Below are 20,776 nucleotides of genomic sequence, written 5' to 3' on the forward strand. Positions count from 1 at the left end.
TTGGCCATACACTCATGTGCCTCCCCAGTCTGTTTTCACAACTGCTTCTCAGATCTGTTACCAGCCTTCCACTCTCTCAAGTTCTTAATGAATGAAAATAAAGCAGGCTTTAAGATTATTACATATAATTATTATAATCAGGCCTGCTCTTTGTACCATTAGGCACTGCATAACACTTGGATATATTGTTCACAGTGTAGCCTACTATAGCGTTGGGCAATGTACAACCTGCACATCTGTACATGGCAGCCTGGTCCACATTTCAAGAAATTTAGGGCATTCTTACTGTGATTTAAAAAGCTTTCACAGGGGGCACCTGGGTGGCTCAGTGGGTTGGGCCTCTGCCTTTGGCTCAGGTCATGATCCCAAGGTCCTGGGATGGAGCCCCACATTGGGCTCTGCTCGGCAGGAAGCCTGCTTCCCCTCCCTCTCTGTTTACTTGTAATCTCTGTCAAATAAATACATAAAATCTTTAAAACACAAAAAGCTTTCACAGAGGCTCTTTTTATTTTCACAACACCCACTAGGTAGGATCAAGGTGGGAATGACATCTCTAAGTACAGATAGGGTAGGAGGCAGAGCTAGTAAGCCAGAAGTGTGGGCCCAAATTTCTCAACATTCAAATTGTAGTTATGAAGAACCAAGTCATCAGGTCCCTACTTGATATCCTGTCAAAGAAAGGTAAGATGAGAGCTTCTGGATTTCCAGAGGCTTCCCAGAGATCATCAAAGAGAAACCGCATTAAAAATGACTGCCCCTAGGGCTGGCTCAGTCAGTAGAGCATGTGACCCTTGATCTCAGGGTTGTGGGTTCGAGCCCCCAACTGGGCACAGGTATTACTTTAAAAAAAAAATTACTACCTCTGGAACAAAACCATAGATGGGATTTGGCTACATAAAAACCCTTACATGTATCTAGAACTTCAGATGTCAAAAATTTTACAAAGTGTATCTATATATCCACCACAACATTTGTTTATTAACAAAGCCTTGTAAGAAGGGACAGGGATTAGGGAATATAATCAATGGTATTGTAGTAGCATTGTACGGTGACAGTTGGTAGCTACACTTGTGAGCATAGCATAACATACACACTTGTCGAATCACTATGTTGTGTACATAAAACTAATGTAACATTGTGGGTCAACTGTATTTCAATAATAAGAAAAAAGGAGGCAGGGATTATTATATCCACTTGGGGTTGTGAGATGAATTTGAGGTGGGGGTATACCTCTAAAAAACTCCCTCCAAAGAACTAAAAGGCAGTCTTACCTACCAGTTGAAAGGAATTGTGGCAAAGTGAAATGATTGTGGCAATCTGAAATGATGGGTATAAAATCCTGGGAGACAGAGACAGTCACCCAGCTATCAGTTATGGTTTCAAGATACTGACTACACGCACGCACGCACACACACACACAGTTTCTAATGTACAAACTAATGGAAAGTTTTCAGACTGACAAACTTGTCATGGAAACTGAATATGCAAAAATAAGGAGCAAAATAAACCCGAGTCCAACCACCTCGTTAATAGCTGAGGTCTTTATTTCAATTTGTATGTACAGTAAAAGTGCTGCTGAGAATATGCAGCAACCAGACAAAACAATAAATGTAATTCTCTCTCAACAATTAGCAGCTTAAGATCTATCAACTACAGTGTTAACGTTCACGCGTTCACAAGTGTCATTTCTGTACTTTTCAATTCGTGCAAGTGAGTTTTTATTCTGACACACTTTGATAAAACATACTTACAGTCTAGTAGTCAGTCCTACTGAGGGTATCACCTAGCATACACAACACACAGAAATGTTAACTCTTAGAGCCACGTTCAAAATCCCCAGTTTCATTTGGGGGTGGGAACCATAAATTTTGCCTGTGTCAATTTGTCGATTATAATATTTGGTTTTGTTTTGGATGCATATTTCCCAAAGCTGAAAGGCAGCTCCTCACTGGAACTTACATGAAATTCAGCATTTCATCTGACTGTACCTCAAAGGAATATGAAGTCAGAAACAAAACCAAATGCAGTGAAGACCACATAAAAATATGCTCAGTATTAGGGCATGGCTAGCAAGGAAGGCTTGATCCCAGTGTTTTCCTTGGTATCGGATTTTTACCTCAGTTGGGTGGCGAGGGTACAGGGGAGAAAGGAGACCCCAGTCATCGAAGTGTAAAATTTAACCTACTTTTTCTTCTTAGGGAGCCAGTGGAGTAGAAAGCCTTCCTTGCTAGGATGCACTGAGTATATACCAAGGAATTGAAATTGGAGCAGACAGAAGTGCCCTTCAGTTGAATCATAAAAAAGGTAAAATGTTAGTTATTCTACAACCTGAACAAGAGTCACCCAGGCTACCACAGCCAGCCTCAAGCACCAGCACTAACAAGTAATCCAGGAATGCTTTATTTCAAAGGGAATGCACGTATTTTTTAAAAGAGAAGAAGCATTAAAGCAAGGGGGAAATTACCACTCACAGAACAATTGTTAAACAACCATTAGAGTGAGATTATAGAAGAGCTTTGACTAGACCAGAATTTGGGAACAGCCACAGTGCAAAGAAACACAAAGGCAACAGGTGTGGGCAGCAGGAAGTGGGGGAAGGCATGGAAACAGATGCATGGTTACAAATAGCATTAAATGCAGACAACTGTTGGGCCTGGTGAAGAATCAAGGGACAAGACAGCGAGAAAGCCATTACTGTGACTGACCTAGCCTGAAGCTCCTTCCTAAGACAGTTTGAGAGAGGATGGTGGACAGTTAGCACAGGCCTGTTTGGCTGGGAGCTCAGGGGGCTGTCCAGAGGCGAAAACCTTCCTTTGATAGAAATTGTCCCATGGCAAATAGGAACAATTTCAATCCATCTATCACAGTGACTTCTAGTGCCTACAGAACTTAGTAGCCTCTACACAGTTTAGGGGACTCAAAGGTTCTTAGAAAAACTAGAGGATGGTGGCCATAGCCTCTGATAACTTTGTGGGGCTCTCTTCCATACTCGAGTGATTAAGCTAGAGCAGAAGGTTAGGAGAAACTATGCTAGTTTGACAAGGTCACGGTGTCCTTTGGCACTCCTGCCTAAAGTCACTGCAGTATTTTTAGGCAAAGTTAACATTTAAAATACATAGGCATGGGAACAATTTGTTTTTGGCCTGAACGTGAATTGGTTCCAATTATTTTTTAATAGAAAAATCATCCCTGTGGTCCCTGCTCTGGGCACTAATTTTGAGAGGTCAACAGAGCTAACAGGTTGTACTACAATCATCTGGGGATGGAGTGAAGATTGGGGTACCTGAGTTAAAATATCAAAATGATTATGGAAACAACATGCTGACTCTGAGAAGGCCAGCCTGCCAAAGCCACAGGAGGCTGGAGCTGTCATGTAAACCATCCCCTCAGACAGAGAAGGCAATGCTAATCTAGTTCCAAAAGAATTTCCTGGTGTGGGAAGAATAGGCAAAGCATGCTTTGCTATTCTCTTCAGGGCTATTATGTGCCCCTTGCTCATCACTTGGTTGCACAGAACTGAGGCCAAGACGGAACAGCATTTGGGATTCAATACTATGAATATGGAAAGATTAACCAAGCTTTCTAGATATGCTCTAAAAGCCCAGTTCCATCCTGGTAGAACTGGTTACAGCATGGGGAAGAAGGCTCAGTCCTTTTTTTCTAAACTGTCTATAAAAGTCCACTGAGCATAGGTATGTTAGTAAGTCAGTCTAGATGAATAGGAAGTGGATAACAATTTACACCCCAAACTTGGGTCCTTCTAACCTGACAGATCCTTTTCTGTTCTTTAGGGAGAATCACCTTCAGTTGATTCTCTCAGGCAGACAGAATAAAGCTTTGAAATTAAGGATGCTGGGGCCAAAATGCAGACGGAAGATTCCACATCACTTTGGTTTCAGTAATCAGGGGGTGTTAAAAATAAATTAAGGAAACACAAGGAATTATGTATGACTCTCATAATATAGTCTCAATTCTTCCTCAAGACAATCGATCCCAGTCCAAAGTCACTGGGTGAACATTTTCTTGGGGCAAAAAAAATCTCTATCCTATCATGCTGGTTTGTGGAAACAGCCTCCTGCTCTCCCTGCACACCCCTTTCCTCTCCAACCAAGCCAAGCCCATGAAGTGGCAGGTGGGGGTGGCAGGACACCAAAGAGCAGCAGGAGCCAGAGGAGGGAGTCTAAGCTGCATCTCAAAACAAGGGCTTCAGAGGAAAGCATTTATAGCAAGTCTTCCCTTACTCAAACTGTTTCAAGACAAGAGGGAGCAGCACACTTAAATATCCACACATTTCTTCATTTAAAAACATCACTTCTTTATTTCAAAGGAAAAATAAAAGACCCTCCCAACCCTTTCCAAAAAAACCCAATAATAATAATAACAATAATAAAAAATCCTATTAGAAACCATAAGGAAGCACTGAGAGTTTGAGTATTACATTCTTCAAGTATGCTGTTCGGATTTTTTGTTTTTTTAAGTTGGTGACTATACACATATTTAAAAAAACCTTAAAAGTGCGGCCAAGGGATTTTGCTTCAAATTAAGTATTTAGAGGGCTACTTCAAAATACTGTAGTAGGGCTTTGCAGTGATCCTTTGGGGGCATGATGCTCTCACTTTTGTATCCTAGCAAAGGTTAAGGGACCAGGTTCAAAAGTGATCATACTTCCAGGGTTAGCATGAGTGGCCAACTTGGGTGAGAAAGCCAGGGAGACATCCATGTGTTCTTCCACGGACAAGGACAATCCACCCTGAATCCAAAAATTCAGACATGGAATGTGGCAGGATTTCACAGTAAAGTTAGTCTGGGAGGGGGAGAGGTGGTGAGCCCAGACGAGGCAGGGTGTTAGGTTTAATTGGTTTCCCCTAATCAGGTTTTTGCATCTTTTTAGTGGGTTTTAGTGCAGTCCTTCAAGCCACAATTTAGAATGCCCTTCAGTGTGCTCCAGATTGTTGGTTCATAGTAAAGGACTGTTTAAGATTTGCATCCCAAGGAAAATCATGCTACATAAAAATGATCCAAGATTTTTGCCCAAAAAACTTCTTGGATAAAATCTAAAAAATACTATTGCAATTGCGTCTCTTGAAGAAAAAAACATTATTCTAAATGTAAACAGATTCACTCAACTCTTTTGTTGTTGTAGAAAACTTCAGAGTAGGTAAGTTGCTGTCTAATTCTTCGCTGCATGCACTCGCCAGAGGGTAGGGGAGCACTGCCTTCTTGTGCCAGCATCATCTGGGGGAGGAGAAGAACCGTTCCACATAGCTGAAGAGGGCATCCCAGTGCTTCCAGAGAAAGGCAATGAAAACCACAAGGAATAAAGTGCTGAACGTCCTGTTGCGAGTTTTCATGAGAGGAACCACGCAGTTGGCTACCGTGGAGACAAAGACCAAAAGGACCGCCATGACTGCCAGAAGGATGTTGATGAGTTTGCCCAGAAGGTTCCGGGCAGTCGCATTCTCCAGCCCTTCCAGCTGTACCACCTGCTGCTGCTGCTGCTGCAGCTCCATCTTGGAGATGCGGGTCTGGCACGCCTCCAGGGCCTCCTGTGGGCCAGAACAGGGAATAGTTAAGCCTTCTGCTTACACTACTCTGAATAGACGACATGCACTTTGGGCAAGCCAGACGCATCTTGAGCTATGCCAATGATTTTAAATATGTGAGAGTCTTGAATACGAAAGGCTCAATGCGTAAGTCATTATTCCAGCAATTATTATTCACCTAAACTGCCCTCCATGGCATTCCTCATGGGATGGCTCACAGGAAGTAGCAGCCACATTTGGAATTGGTCTTGAACATTTTAATAATAAGACCTCAAGTATATCATTTTTTTTTCCATTTAAAAATTACTCATTTAATTGCACAGAACAAGCATACTTCAACACTTCAAGGAGGATATATAGTCTCTCTTGATATTGTCCTTAAATCCAGGTCTTGGCCTTGAAGTAATACTGTCACTTTGACATGTGTTCATACTTTCACCTATGTTTAAATACATACATATTTAAGCCTAGGGAAATGTATGGAATTATTTTTAACTTCCTATCTTAATATAAATAGTGTCATACTATAGGAACTAATGCGTAAGTCCTTTTTTTTCTCACTCAACAGTGGGTCCTGCCGATCCTTTCCAAGTCAATGTGTAGAGATTTACCTCATTCTTTTTAATTGCTATGTAGCATTTTGTCGTACAGATAGATACTCCTACAGTTTATTCAGCCAGGTCCCTGCTAGAGAGATTTAGGTTACTTTCAACTTTTTCACCGTAATAATGACATGGTGAACATCCTCTGGACATCCTTGTATGCACTACCTGTTGTTTTCCAAGTGAAGTAAATCACAGACATCAGTGTAAATAAAGGGCTCTCTGATCTGTCTTCATAAGAAGAGTATACTCCCCCTACTGCCGCTTTAAAGGTTGATCTTTGTAAGGGGGACACTATGCCCAAACACTAGACCAAACATTGTAAGTGATATGCTCCCTTCGAGCCATGATTTATATGAAATTAACCCTCAACATTCAGAGGACAGAACCTATTTCCTTAGCTATGGTCAGGTATGCTCCAAAGTTCAGCAGTGGTGGAAGCCCTAGGTTTTTCTGGTCTTGGTTTCAATGTATCCTGGTTTCCTGTGATTTGAGATGAAGGTGAAGCAACTTCAGACTGAAGCAAGCTAAGGAATGGAGAGTGAATGCCCAGAATGATCATGGGAAAAAAACTAAAACATAAACAGAATTCCGGAGTCTGGAGAAGATGGCAGCTGGGCAAATGATCCAGACATTCCCTTAATTCTTTTAGGCTGTAATACAAGACTCCTGGACCACTTCCCTTCCCTAAGACTAGCTTATTTCAAGATACTTCTTTGTGAAACCAGCAACTGTTCCCTTAGAAATACCTCCCAACTGGAGTAAGAAAAAAGTTACATATTCTATTTCCTCATAGCATTAACTAGAGAGCCTTAAACATAACTGCCTCATGTGTTATTTTCGCAAATGGCCTGGCAATGTGCCTGTAAAAGGTTTGAATTTGGCAACTAGGATAAATGCCTCCTTTGCTATAGCAGAAGACAGACAAGATGGCCCTGAGTCTTGTCAGAGCAGCTGCTGAAGTGATAACCAAAGGATATAATTAATGCAGGTGGTCTATATACTGAGACCTGTGATCCTCAGAACATTTCCTAGGAACACAAGCAAGCACCCTACATGGTACAGCCTTTCAAGAAATGCACATCATTTGAAGGGTAGGTATATTACTTGGTATAACCTTCTCTTGATACTCTACAGTCCTCATCTTTTTTCCTAAACTTTTCATTATTATGGTAAAATATGCCTAACATTAAATTTTAACCATTTTAGAGTGCACTATTCAGCGGAATTTAGTAAATTCATAATGGTGTACAACCACCACTTTCATCAAATTCTAGAACACTTTCATCACCCCAAGAAGAAATCCCCTATCCCTTAGCTATTACTCCCTATTTCCCCTTCCTGCAGCCCCTGGCAACTGCTCAGCTATTTTCTGTCTCCATAGATTTGCCTGTTCTAGACATTTCATGTAAATGGAATCACATAATATGTGGTCTTTTGTGACTGGCTTTTTTTCACTGATCATGTTTCCCAGATTCATCCATGTTATAGCATACATCAGTATTTTATTCCTTTTTCTTCTTCTTCTTTTTTATTGTGGTAAAAGACACGTAACATAAAACCTACCACCTTAATTAACCTTTTTTAAGTGTACAGCTCAGTGGTATTAAATCCATTCATAATGTGGTGCAGCCGTCACTACCATCCAACTCCATAGCTCTTTCCATCTTGTAAAACTGAAACTCTATGGTCATTAAACAAGAACCCCTCATTCCCTTCAACCCCCGGCCCCTGCCAACCACCATTCTACTTGTTGTTAGTCTTTTGCTTTTACAAACGCGAGCCTCTGTGCTAACCTGGATGTCCCGGGCCCGTTCATAGGACTGATATGCAATTTTCTCTTCCATGCTGGCCAACTCCTGCTTCAAGTTTAAGATTTCATTCTGATGGAGTTCCGTTAGGTCATTTAGTTGTTCTTCTAATCGTTCACATCTAAGAAGGTGGGGGGACAGTTAGAATTTAATGCATTCTATATTTTTCCTGGTATAATTCACATATAATCCCCAAAACCCATTCTGCAAAGGAAGAAAACAAAAGCACAAAGAAATTAAGTCAGTGGCCTGGGATAAAAGGGCATGCTAGTGGGGACAGCTCTTAGTCCCTGGAATGGACAGCTTGTCATAAGGCCATATCATAGCAGCAACATGGTTCTTCCACAATCTTCTCAACACACAGTATTTGCAGCAATGCCAGCAGCCCTGGTTAGCTTGGAGTATACTTATAATAAATGAGGGAGTTCTTACTCCATTCTGAACAGCAAAGGGGAGAGGCAAAAACTAGAATACAATTAAGCAGGTTTCGTCACAAGATAAACAGCACATAAATGAAAACTGACCTTCTAGCATCACCAGTAGCTTATCCTGATACTGGACAGGTCACTCACCTGGATGTTCTTGGTTCAGAGACCTTCATCCCCATGGCCAAGCACAGTGTCTAGTAGGACATCTCAGTCAACAAATATTTACTGAGAGTCTGCTGTGTACCAGGTATGTTCAAAGTACTGGGAATACAGTGTGGTAAGCAACACAGAATGCCTGCCCTCAGCAGTTTACATGCTAAGATGTATGTGTGTTGAGGGCAGGGGGCAGAAAAACCAAGACAACTGCAGGTATGGATAAGTAAAATGAAGATCAATAGGGGTATATATATGACAGAGTGCCCGGTGGTTGGTTAAGCTGGAATAGTCAGAAGAACTCTTCCCTGTTCAGTGTTCTCCAACGATGACAGATGAAACTTGAATGATGATACAAATGGACTTATGAAAATGTGGGGGGAGGAGTATCTTAAAGCAGAAGGAATACCAAGTATCAAATTCTCAAGATGAGAACTAGCGTGGCAGGTCTGAGGGACACAAAATAGGCCAGTGTGGCTATAACTGAGAAAAAACCAGGAAGAATGGTGGGAGATAAAGTTCCTTGGGAGCAGGCCATTTAATTCATCTTGTATCTCTAGCACTTAGGGCTACCTATGAGAAGGTTATCTACTTAAAGGTAGAACCCGGGCTGGGTACCTAAGGACCAGTAGGGCTGAAACAAATTTTAAGGACAAGATCAGAGATTTTAGGTAGAAAAAGAACATGGGTAAAGGATAGGAGATAAAAATGGAAATCTGGCCTTAAGAGGTAAGTATGGGAGTTGGGTTTCTGGAACAGATAGTAAATGGGCCCAAAGCAGATTGCTGATGGGGGAGGGATGACATGAGGAACATAGCATTTTAGGAATATGGGTTATGAAGAGGAGAAGAGGACAGACTGGGGTAGGCTGTGTGTGGGAATTCCAGGAACCAGACAAAGAGATACGTAGGTAGGAGGATAGTTGAACACTATACATTAAAACAGACTAGAAAGGGAATAATAAACACATCTCTGGTTTGTGGTGAATAAAATGTAAATCTCTCAGTCAGATAGAGGGCTCAGGTCGACAGGAGAATACACTACTACTGAACACTACTGGGGCAAACACACACCCAATGCTCAAGAGACTCTGTATTAAAAAAATAAATAAATAAAGACGACATTTAAAACTACCCTCCCTTTCCTTGTTTTTAATCTCACATACAGCATACCAACTTTTAAGGAATACAACAGAAGTTTTCTGTTTAAGGTAATTCTCATACTGCAGCATCACTGATATTCTCCCTCCCAATAATTATATAATGATTATATCCTACACTCCATTCTTTCTCTAAGAAACAAGTATTTTTATTTAAAAGGCACAATCTAACTCTTTTCACTGTATTACTGAATCCTACTGAGTTCTCCTTTATTCTTAATAGGCATCTGTATTATTTTCTCTAGCACTGAAATTCTGTTACTGAAGTGACGGAACAGATCAAAAAGTGTTTCCACCCGTTACCTGTAACTCAGGCCGTATTCTTTGTGACTGTCTTTTCACTTCATCTGCTGCCTAGGGCATGTGCTCAGAAACAGGCACCACCTCTAGAACTGATTTTCTATCAAATTTTAAGTCTACCAACTGCCATAAGAATATGTGGACATACTACTGCCTTTTCAGGTTCGTCCTATTTTATTTAAATAAGCTCACTATTCTGTGCTGTTTTTAGGGTTTGATGACTTCATCATTCTTTCTCCTTACCAGAGATGGGACAGAGGCTTTATAAAAGGAGTGTTCCAAACTCTCGATCCCTTGAGATTTAAGGGAAAAGTGGGGCCTAGAAGCAAATAACCCTCCTAAGCTAAGGATTGATGCTGGGTGGCAGGAAAGGGAGCATGGCAGTGGTGACAATCAGTCTGCTGATGAGAACAGACCCACCTGTGACATTTTCACATGTGTTCCATAATTTGTATAGTCTTTCAGGAATGTTGGAGAATACATGATATAAACATGGCTCATGCATACCATTAAAACAGAAAAGTAACAGCAGCTGCTGCCATTTATTTAGTGTATACTATATATCCAAATTAATTTTTTAAAAGTTTATTTATTTATTTGGTGGGGGGAGAGGCAGAGAGAAACTCAAGCAGGGTCTGTGCTGAGTATGGAGCCTGAAGCAGGCTTGATCCCAGGACCCTGAGATCATGACCTGAGCCAAAACCAAGGACAGCTGACTGCACCACTCAGGCGCCCCAATCGAAATTCATTTTTAAAACTCCAAGAGGGTAGTAGGTATTATCTTCACTTTACAGATAAGGAAACTGAAGCTCAGAGAGGTAAAGTGACTTGTCTAAGGGCACACAGAAATAAAGTAGAGCAAAGATTCAAATCCATGTATCCTGACTTTAAACCCAAGTTTTTAACCTCTGCACTGTGATGCCACTTTGAAACTACTTTAGAAGCCCAGATGAGCTAAATTCCCTTTTGTAAGTAAGAAATCTGAGTCATGTCTATAGTTGATCCAAATTACATAGCCACACAGGGAGCTGGACCAAACTACAGAGACATGATTGTTTGGAGCCTGATGTCAAGGTGGAGTCAACAGGAGGAGGAATGTAGTAACTCTATATACCTAGAATCAAAAAGAGGATAATAAGAAGTGTTCGGGAGGATGTGAATAAATTTGAACTCTCATACAGCTGGTAGGAATATAAATGGTGTCTCAAGCTTTGGAAAACAGTTTGGCAGTTCCTCCAAAAGTTAAATATAGAATCACTGTATCACCCAGAAATTCCATTCCAGGTATACACTGAAGAGAAATTAAAATGTATTTCCACACAAAAGAGTGTACACAAACATTCACAACAACATTATTCTTGATGGCCAAAAAGTGGAAACAACTAAATGTCCATCAACTGATGAATGGATAAATAAAATGTGGAGCAACCGTACAATGGAATATTATTTGGAAACGAAAAGAAATGAAATAATGACACACGCTACAAGATACATGTATACATCTTGAATACATTATTCTAAGTGAAAGACACTGGTCAGAAAGGACCACAAACTGCATGATGCCATGTATATGAAATGTCCCAAATAGATAAATCTATAGAGATAAGGATTAATGATTGCCAAGATCTGGGTGTAATGGGAAGATTGGAGGGCAATAAAGATGCCCTAAAACTGATTATGGTGATAGCTGTATATATCTGTAAATACACTAAAAATCACTGATATGTATACTTTCTCGTTGTTTTTTAAGATTTTATTTGAGACAGAGACAGACAGAGAATGAGAAGGGGGAGGGGCAGAGGTAGAAACAGACTCCTCACTTAGCAGGGAGTCCCACATGGGGCTGGATCCCAGAACCCTAGGATCATGACCTGAGCCAAAGGCAGACACCTAACTAATTGAGCCACCCAGGCACCCCTGATCTGTATACTTTCAATGGGTGAATTCTATGGTATATAAATCATATCTCAATGAAGCTGTTAAAAAAGATTATGGATGTCTGCAATTTACTGTGAAATGCATTTGAAAAAATGAGAGGAAGGTGGCACCTGTGTGGCTCACTCAGTTAGGTGTCCGACTTGATTTTCGCTCAGGTCATGGTCTCAGGGTCGTGAGACGGAGCCCATGTTGGCCTCTGTGCGCAATGCGGAGTCTGCTTGAGATTCTCTCCCTCTCCCTCTGCCCCTTCCCCCACTCTCTCTAATAAATAAATAAATCTTTTTAAAAAATGAGAGGAAGGATGGATAGATGGGAAATTATGTGAGAAAACACAGCAGAATGTAGAATCTAAGAAGTGGGTGGTATGAGTGCTCACTGTATAACTGTTTTCAACTTTGCAGCATATTTGAGGTTTATAATAAACACTAGGGAAAAATGATTATAGCCAGGAAAACTTGGGTTTGAGTCCTAGGTCTGCCTCTCTTAAACTGTTAGTTAAGTTAGCTTGCTTTTCCAAGCAAGTTCCTTCATCTATAAAATGAGGGTAATCATCTTAATCTTTTATATTCATGTCAACACAAAAGCATTGTTTAAAAATGTCAGTTTGTTCTCCTTTCCATCTTCACAATGTACCCAAACATAATGGCCCTTTCCTTCCTTCCTTCCTTCCTCTCTTTTTCTTTCTGTTTTACTTATTTATTTGTCAGAAAGAGAGAGAGAGAAAAAAAGCAGGGGGAGTGGCAGGCAGAGGGAGAAGCAGATTCCCTGCTGAGCAAGGAACTGGACCCAGGACTTGATTCCAGAACCCTGGGATCATGACCCAAGCAGAAGACAGACACCCAACAGACTGAGCCATCCAGGAATCCCACATAAAGGCCTTTTTGAAAATGTTTCTACTCATTAAAGAAGGCATCACTTGAAAACATGCTGCCTGAAAGGAATTCAAGGGCAATTTGAAAAACTTTTTAGCCAGCCAAGTATTTCCTGTGGTGACTAATTCATGGCCTTAATCTCATTTTAGGCTCACTGCAGTCCACATCACTGTGCTAACTATACAATAAATCCAAATATCTCACACTCGATTTTACAGGTCTCAAAGATTATCACTATCATACACCTCCCTATACATCTAGAGCTGTTAAAATCAGTATGTTGCGAAGAGAAGTATACCACAAACATTTGAAGTATTGTTTGAAAGATAACATAGGCTCCCTTAAAAGAAGGAATCTTAAACTCTGGAGGCTAGAAAAGATCTTAGAAATCTAGTTACATCTCTTTCAACTGAGGAATTATTTCTATGACACCCCTGACAAGCATTGAATACCTCCAGCGGCAGGGTTTCATTTTTCTTAAGGCAGTGTTTTTCACTATTAGAGAAGTTCTTTTTAAAACTGAGCTAAAACCTAGCTATTTGTAAGTCTCACCCCACAGTCTTTGGAGCCACAAAAACAAGCTACTCCCTTGCCTGCATTACCTCTGCTACCTGCATTCAGCAACAGGAAGTAGTTTCCCCATATAATTCTATAGGACAAATCCCTGGTAAAGTCTTAACTGCGCTTGCATCTGTTAGTGTCATTTTGAACTCAGTCTGCTGATGGTGGTTTCTTTCAGCACTCTCTCTGTGCACATATTTGTAAAGATAAGCCTGTCTTCTATTGTCTTCACCCTGGGTGAAGACACAGAGGCCCAGAGAGAGGGCAAGGCCAGGCCAGAGCTCACAGGTTGCTACGAGAGAATATTCCAGCCCCTAGGCTAGGCAAGGGTGACATATACTTTGATGTGCATTATAAAAGACTGGGTGAAAAGACCTTTCTGCCCCACCTCTTCACCAAACTATCAGCAGTAGCAAGTCCGTGTTGGGGGACCAAGGTTTAAGTTAGCCTATTCTGTCATTTTATCTGTGTTTAGGAGTCCCATAGCTACACATCTAGTTGAAAAGAAAAACTGCATTCACATTTGTGTTTTATTTTTGTAATGTTTCTGTGAGCAGCTACTGACTGAAAGGAACAAGAATAAAGTGAGCAGAAAGATGCCAAGTGCCAGGCAGATTAAGGTACAAAATATGTTTCTTCCCCCAAAGTTTTAACACTCCTTTTTTTTTAAAGATTTTAATTTTGAGTAAATGCTATACCCAACATGGGGCTCGAACTTAACTCTGAGGTGAGCAGCCACATGCTCTACTGAGCTAGCCAGGTGCCCCAACACTCTTAATATGCTGTTGAAATGCTATCCTTGAACCCCACGTTCTTTTCTAAATTTTAGATCCAAATTGGTGTAAGACATTCAGATTTTTTTTTAGTAAATATAATTTTAAGTCCCTATTTAATTAGAAAGTGCATTACTGACTTCTTTCACCCATTGTTCGAGTTTTTCCCCCCCTTCTTGAAGTATATCCTTTAGTATTTCCTTCAGCAAAGGTGTCCATGAGTGGTAATTTTTGTTTACATATGTCTGAAAGCTCTCAATTTCACTCTCTTTCTTGAATAATAAATTAGGTGGACCCAGCATTCTGAGGTCACAGTTATTCTTCCCTGGCACTGAAGGTATTATTGCTTTGTCTTCTGGCAGTATAATCTCTCGCTTGTTTGGTCCATTTCACATTGAGTTTCTTTCATCATCTGGATTTCCCTGTGCCATCTGCAACTTTTGTTTGACAGTATTTTATGGAGTTCCCTCCTACATGTATCTCTTTCAGGTTCCTTTCTGGGCTATTTCATGGCTTTGGGTTGTGATAAAATAGGTTTTGGATACTTTCACTTGTGAATACCTAAGAGGATTTATTAATAACACTTCAGGCTGTCCCTCAGATTTTTATCTGTTTGTAAAGAGGGAAATTCTGTAGTTATGCAATACTATATGTAAGTATGTAACACTGTATATGAATCACAGAGTACTTACAAAAGTCCTCAGCACTTGTTCCCAACATTCTTGAACCTTATTATAAGCCAATGTTTATCATAAAATGGTCACTAACATGACAAAGGTTCTGGAAACTATTTTCACACTGGATTTGGTTTTTCTTTAAAAATTTTTTTCTTGGGCACCTGGGTGGCTCAGTGGGTTAAGCCTCTGCCTTCGGCTTGGGTCATGATCTCAGGGTCCTGGGATCAAGCCCTGCATTGGCCTCTCTGCTTGGCGGGGAGCCCGCTTCCTCCTCTCCCTCTGCTTGCTGCTCTGTCTACTTGTGATTTCTCTATCAAATAAATAAATAAAATCTTTAAAAAAATTTTATTTTTTTCTTTAAAATATTTTTTTTTTTTTTAAATTTGAGAGCACACACACATAGGAATGGGGAGTGGAGGGAAGAGGGAGAAGCAGACTCCTTGCTGAGCAGGGAGCCCAAGACAACGGCTGGCTGCAGGGCTGGATCCCAGGACCGAGATCATGACCTGAGCCAAAGGCAGACAGATAGCTTAACCCACTTAGCCACCCAGACACCTCTGTTTTTATCCAATTTTTACCAGCTGATAATCTGCTCAGTCTGGGTTTTGGTTTCAAACCCTGGCTGTGCAACCTACCAGTGTGGGTGATCCTGTGAAAAGGCAATCTACCTACTCCAAAGGGCAACTGTGAAGTTGAACAGAAGTTAGACGTCAAATGCCCTGCACAGAAATGGAGCTCAGTGGGGAAGATTCATCACGGGTATATATTTGGTTTCATTTTTGTCTTTTACGATCTTCCCAGGTCCCTCCAACAATCCCTAGTGAGAAAGTTCAAAAGGACTGCTTGTTGACCTCAAGTGCTGTGTGGCTCCAACATTCAAGGCTTCCCCCTTCTGACTTTTTCCCCCTCTAGTCCTCCACTTCTTTATCTATCACTATACTCTCAATTTTACATTTTCTAAAATCTTCACTGTTCCAGTATACTTTTTCCTGACATCTCACAAATGGGTTTTCTGGGTACATATTCTGTCCTTCTCAAAAGGACAAGAGAGGCACAAGCCTCTTTTCTTACTTGCTCATCAGGAGGGCCAGCACATACAAACGGGTTCCTGCTATTTCCCTGACTCAAGTTTGCCAAATAACTAAGTCCATTCACTGGCCTGTTCCAAACTTTCCTTCAAATTGATGAAACTGTCCTACCTACCTTCCTTTCATGGTATGTGTTTTGTATGTGCGAGAGGGAAAGTATCTCAAATAAATTTCATCTGATCTTTGCAAATCTCTGGAGAGAGCTGAATAGAAACTGCTAATCCTCACTATGTTCCTGTGGAAAATGAAGTCCTTCAGAGATTGAATAATTTACTCATGGTTACATGAGAAATTAACAGCAAGACTTCCTCAAGCTGAGAATCTTCTCAAATGAGAAAATACACTACTGTTCCCAGAGATAGTACTTAAAATAGTGAAATAGCATTTGGGTAAGTAGAATGCACTCCATTTCCCTACAGATGAAAACAGACCAACAGGTTAGGAGACTTGCCAAGGTGACATAAAGCTGCAGAACTCAAGGGTGAAGCAAGACCCACAATGGGTCCAATTGAAACAGCCCCATTAATTCACCAACTAATAACTACTAGCATTTGCTTTCCTCTTCAAGTCATAAGAATTACCTGGAGAATGATGACTTTCTGAAAGAACAGAAAAGTCACAGCTGTTATTGTGTAGCTGAAACCCTATTACACTTACACATTTTTTTTTTTTTTTTAAAGTAGGCTCTACACCCAACTTGGGGCTCAAACTCACGACCCTGAGATCAAGAGTTGCCTGATCTACCAGCTGAGCCAGTCAGGCGCCCCTACACTTACACAGCTATGTTTGGGTTACCACAGTAAGCGCCTCCAATCTGCAGGAAACATCAGGGAGAAAACCAAGAAAGTCTTAAACTTTGAGGCTTTTGTAAAATATGATGAACAAAGAGGCTGGCAAGATGCCCTTGGTGCTTGGAATGTAGGTCTTCTGGGTTGCCTCAGCACCTTAAAGATCTTTACTGTCATTACTGAAACACTTTTGCTGATTTGTTCACCCAGGTCATGGAAGTTTGCTTCTTAGCTCTTTTCACAACCTCACAACCCACAATTCGAAAGCACAAACCTGATCAAGCTTAGCAATTTCCAACCAAACATTTATCAGTGCCATCAGTCATTTACATGTGGCTTACGTAATCTACATAGGAAATTATGGTCTGAAATCAGTCTAACACAAAGAGCCCAGTAAAGATGATGTAATGTCATTTTGGGTGGGGGAGTGCATGTGGGGGAAGAATTTAGGGTTCAATCTACATTTAGTTAATCACTGTAAACATCAAAGTACCAAAACACTAACACCAATAATAACAAAAGCCATAACCATCCACCCCCACACCCATGCCTTTTTATGTGTGGCATCTGCCTCTGATTCATGAAGACATTTCTACATTAATCCTTGTCCCTGGGAGGTACTTCAATTTCTAATTAAGAAATGGGAGGCTGAGAAAGATGCAGTAACTTCCCCTTACTAGGTCAATGAGGTGTACTGAGAATCCTAAACACTTGGTTCATGCTTCCTGTTTCTAGATTTCTTTTATTATTGTCTTTTAAAAAACGTACTATTTCTATACCCCTAATCAAATGCAAAATGTAAGCAACAAAAGGAAGAAAATACCCATTACTCCAGTTCCCACTGACTTCCCACTGCTCCCATTATTATTATTATAATCTCTTTTACTTTACTTGCTAGTGTTTACTTCCTACCTAAATCCTAAAATAGGGAAGTAAAATACCCAGGGAATTCAAAGAAAGAACATGTCTGTCCTCTCATTAAATATTAGTATCAAATCAAAGAGTGGGGTATACTGTGTACAGTCTTTCACATGTGATTTAAAAATATATTTTTTTAAGATTTTATTTATTTATTTGACAGACAGAGATCACAAGTAAGCAGAGAGGCACGCAGAGAGAGGGGGGAAAGCAGGCTCCCTGCTGAGCAGAGAGCCCAACACGGACTCGATCCCAGGACCCTGGGATCATGACCTGAGCCAAAGGCAGAGGCTTTAACCCACTGAGCCACCCAGGTGCCCCCACATGTGATTTTTTTAAAGTTTTTTTTTAAAGATTTTATTTATTTATCAGAGAGAGAGGGAGGGAGAGAGCAAGCACAGGCAGACAGAATGGCAGGTAGAGGCAGAGGGAGAAGCAGGCTCCCTGCCAAGCAAGGAGCCCGATGCGGGACTCGATCCCAGGACGCTGGGATCATGACCCGAGCCAAAGGCAGCTGCTTAACCAACTGAGCCACCCAGGCGTCCCTCACATGTGATTTTTTAAAATCAAGAACTCTAAGGGATTTTTTAATCTATTGATATGATGCCAATTAGAGCTCTCTGGACATGCAGTTGGGGGGGGCAATTTTTGGTCCTACAAGTATATGATTTTGGCACATGCTTTCCATGAGACTCCAGCTGGATCACAGAAGAATATAAGATTAATACTCATTTTGAGACTTTTACTCAAAAGTCCTTCCCAAATCATTATAACTCAAAGAAAACTTAGACATTTGAATAAGGTTTGAGTTTAACTATTAGTGAACAGAAAGCCTTAAGACTGTGAGATCTTTTTTCAGTATAGGTTATGTCATATTTGGCATGTGAAATCCATCCCCCATCACCAAGCAAAATGTGCTTTATTTACAAGATATAAAAAAGACATCTAGATTTTGTTGTAGGTAAACAATTAATAAATAATTGAATAAGTAATTGAATAAAATTAATAAATAATTGAAACATTAATAAAATGTTTCAGCCACTGGAGGTCAACATAGTAGTCAGCTTAGATTAAAGATAAGCCAGGGCTCTTTTGTGTCAAATTCCTGATGAATGAGAAACGGGATGAGTGTCAGGCTGGGAATGTTTCATCAAGTGCATCACTCTTTGGGTGTGGCTTCAAAGTTCGGAGCCATCTCTGAGAGCCGGGATAGGGAAGTGTGCTTCCCTAATTGGGCAATAGGTCAGTAGGACAGGATGGCTGAAGAATCTTGTAGAGTAGGTACTGAGAGAAACAGAAAGAACCAGATCCCAGGGCTAACACCAACAGGAACCTGAGGCAACTTCTGTCAGGGTTTGACTAGAACAGACACAGCTGGGGTAGAGGTATGACATGTGGTGGGAACTTGAATATATTCCTGGCTGAATTGGGGAAAGTGGATGTTCCTTCTTTACCTTTTGTTATGTCATTTGTGTTGAAGCCTGAAAAGAGGCTAGGAAACACTGAACTAGCCTGTAGTTGGAAAGGAAAAAGCACAGCATCAATCCCTGAAATGTTCAGGGTAGGCAGTACATTACCTTAAAGACAAGAAACAGCAGATGCCTATAGCATAGAGGGAATAAATAAAAGCCGGGGGAGAGAAGGTTTCTAGGCAATCTGAAAACTTGGTAATGACAGATTTCTTTCTTTCTTTTTTTTTTTAATTAACATATAGTGTATTATTTGCCCGAGGGATACAGGTCTGTGAATGGGCTTACACACTTCACAGCACTCACTATAGCACATACCTTCATACCACATACCCTCCCCAAAGTCCATAACCCAATGTTCATAACCCCTCCCGACGGCAACCCTCAGCTTGTTTTGTGAGATTGAGTCTCTTATGGTTTGGGTAATGACAGATTTCTAATATCCTGTCACACTACACACCATACTAGGTGCTTCACGTATATTATTATCTCCTTTAATAATCTCAACAACCCTGTATAGTATTTATCGTTATCTTGTTTTATTTATTTATTTAAAGATTTAATTTATTTATTTGACAGACAGAGACCACAAGTAGGCAGAGAGGCAGAGAGAGAGAGAGAAGAGGATGCAGGCTCCCCGCTGAGCAGAGAGCCCAACACGGGGCTCGATCCCAGGACCCTGGGATCATGACCTGAGCCAAAGGCAGAGGCTTTAACCAACTGAGCCACCCAGGTGCCCCTTATTATCTTGTTTTTATAGAGGAAACTGAGGCTCAGGGGAATTACACACAGTCATACAAAAGAGCTGGCAAGTGAATGCAGGTTTGTCTAACCTCAATCACTTACTGAAGTGAGTAAGTTTTCTCTTCCTCTCCTCACCTTCCCTTCCATTCTTCCTCCTTTAACTCTTCAGTGGCTATGTTGGGAAGAGCACATCTGTAAATCTCTTTTATGGAAGGTCTTACTTTTCCTAAGAATGTATCTCAATTGGGCTTTATTTCTCTATAGGAGCTAATTTGATCCAATATTTTCAAGTTTCTATTTCAAACTCATTGTCCAAACCTAGTCTACATATACTCTGAAGACTCTCAGATCAATTTATAATTGACACAGGTCTAACACCTGGAATAAAGGGGCCCAAACAGCGTCTCTGGTGATATTTTTCTTTTTTAAGATTTTATTTATTTATTTATTAGAGAGAGAGAAAGAGAGCGCGCGCGCACGCCTGAGAGGGGAGAAATTCAGAGGGAGAAGCAGACTCCCCACAGAGCTGGGAGTCTGAAACAGGACTCGATCCCAGGACTCCAGGATCATGACCTGAGCCCAAGACAGTTGCTTAACCGACTGAGCCACCCAGGCGCCCTGATCATATTTTTCTAATGTCTAGTGATGGTAAAATAAAACAGTATTTAACTGATCATTTGTTTAGTTAAAACTCCAATGGCTTGCGCCTAACTGGGTTAGCCTAGCTACCTAAAGTTGTGCTGCATGTGACAACTACTCTGGTGACTGCCTTATTCCGTATTTTTGCTCTTATGACTCAGGGCAATTTAAAATATCCCTGGGCTTAATACAAACAGTATCAGAAGCTGATTTCCAAAGGACAGGAATCCCCTTAAAATAGAAGCTTTTAAAATGGCACACTGCTCCTCATCAGGCGGAGGGTTTTTAGCCTGCCTACCTGACACTGCCACAC

At 40.8% G+C, this 20,776-nt stretch overlaps 1 protein-coding gene across 8 annotated transcripts in view; it reads right to left on the bottom strand.

Annotated features, from left to right (window-relative positions):
• Nucleotides 1-1,513: 1,513 nt before the first annotated feature.
• TMCC1 (transmembrane and coiled-coil domain family 1) overlaps nucleotides 1,514-20,776 on the bottom strand; it is a 253,470-nt gene continuing 234,207 nt past the window's right edge. For all 8 annotated transcript variants that reach the window (XM_045063342.1, XM_045063343.1, XM_045063344.1 and 5 more), the window contains 2 exons: nucleotides 7,942-8,077; nucleotides 1,514-5,546 (listed from right to left, as the gene is read on the bottom strand). In XM_045063342.1, coding sequence (XP_044919277.1) covers nucleotides 5,232-5,546; nucleotides 7,942-8,077 — 451 coding nt within the window. In that variant the 3' untranslated portion in view covers nucleotides 1,514-5,231. The remainder of the gene's footprint in view (nucleotides 5,547-7,941; nucleotides 8,078-20,776) is intronic.

This window comes from Mustela putorius, unplaced genomic scaffold, assembly GCF_011764305.1.
Source record: "Mustela putorius furo isolate JIRA1106 unplaced genomic scaffold, ASM1176430v1.1 tig00003850_pilon_pilon_pilon, whole genome shotgun sequence".
Taxonomy (NCBI): Eukaryota; Metazoa; Chordata; class Mammalia; order Carnivora; family Mustelidae; genus Mustela; species Mustela putorius.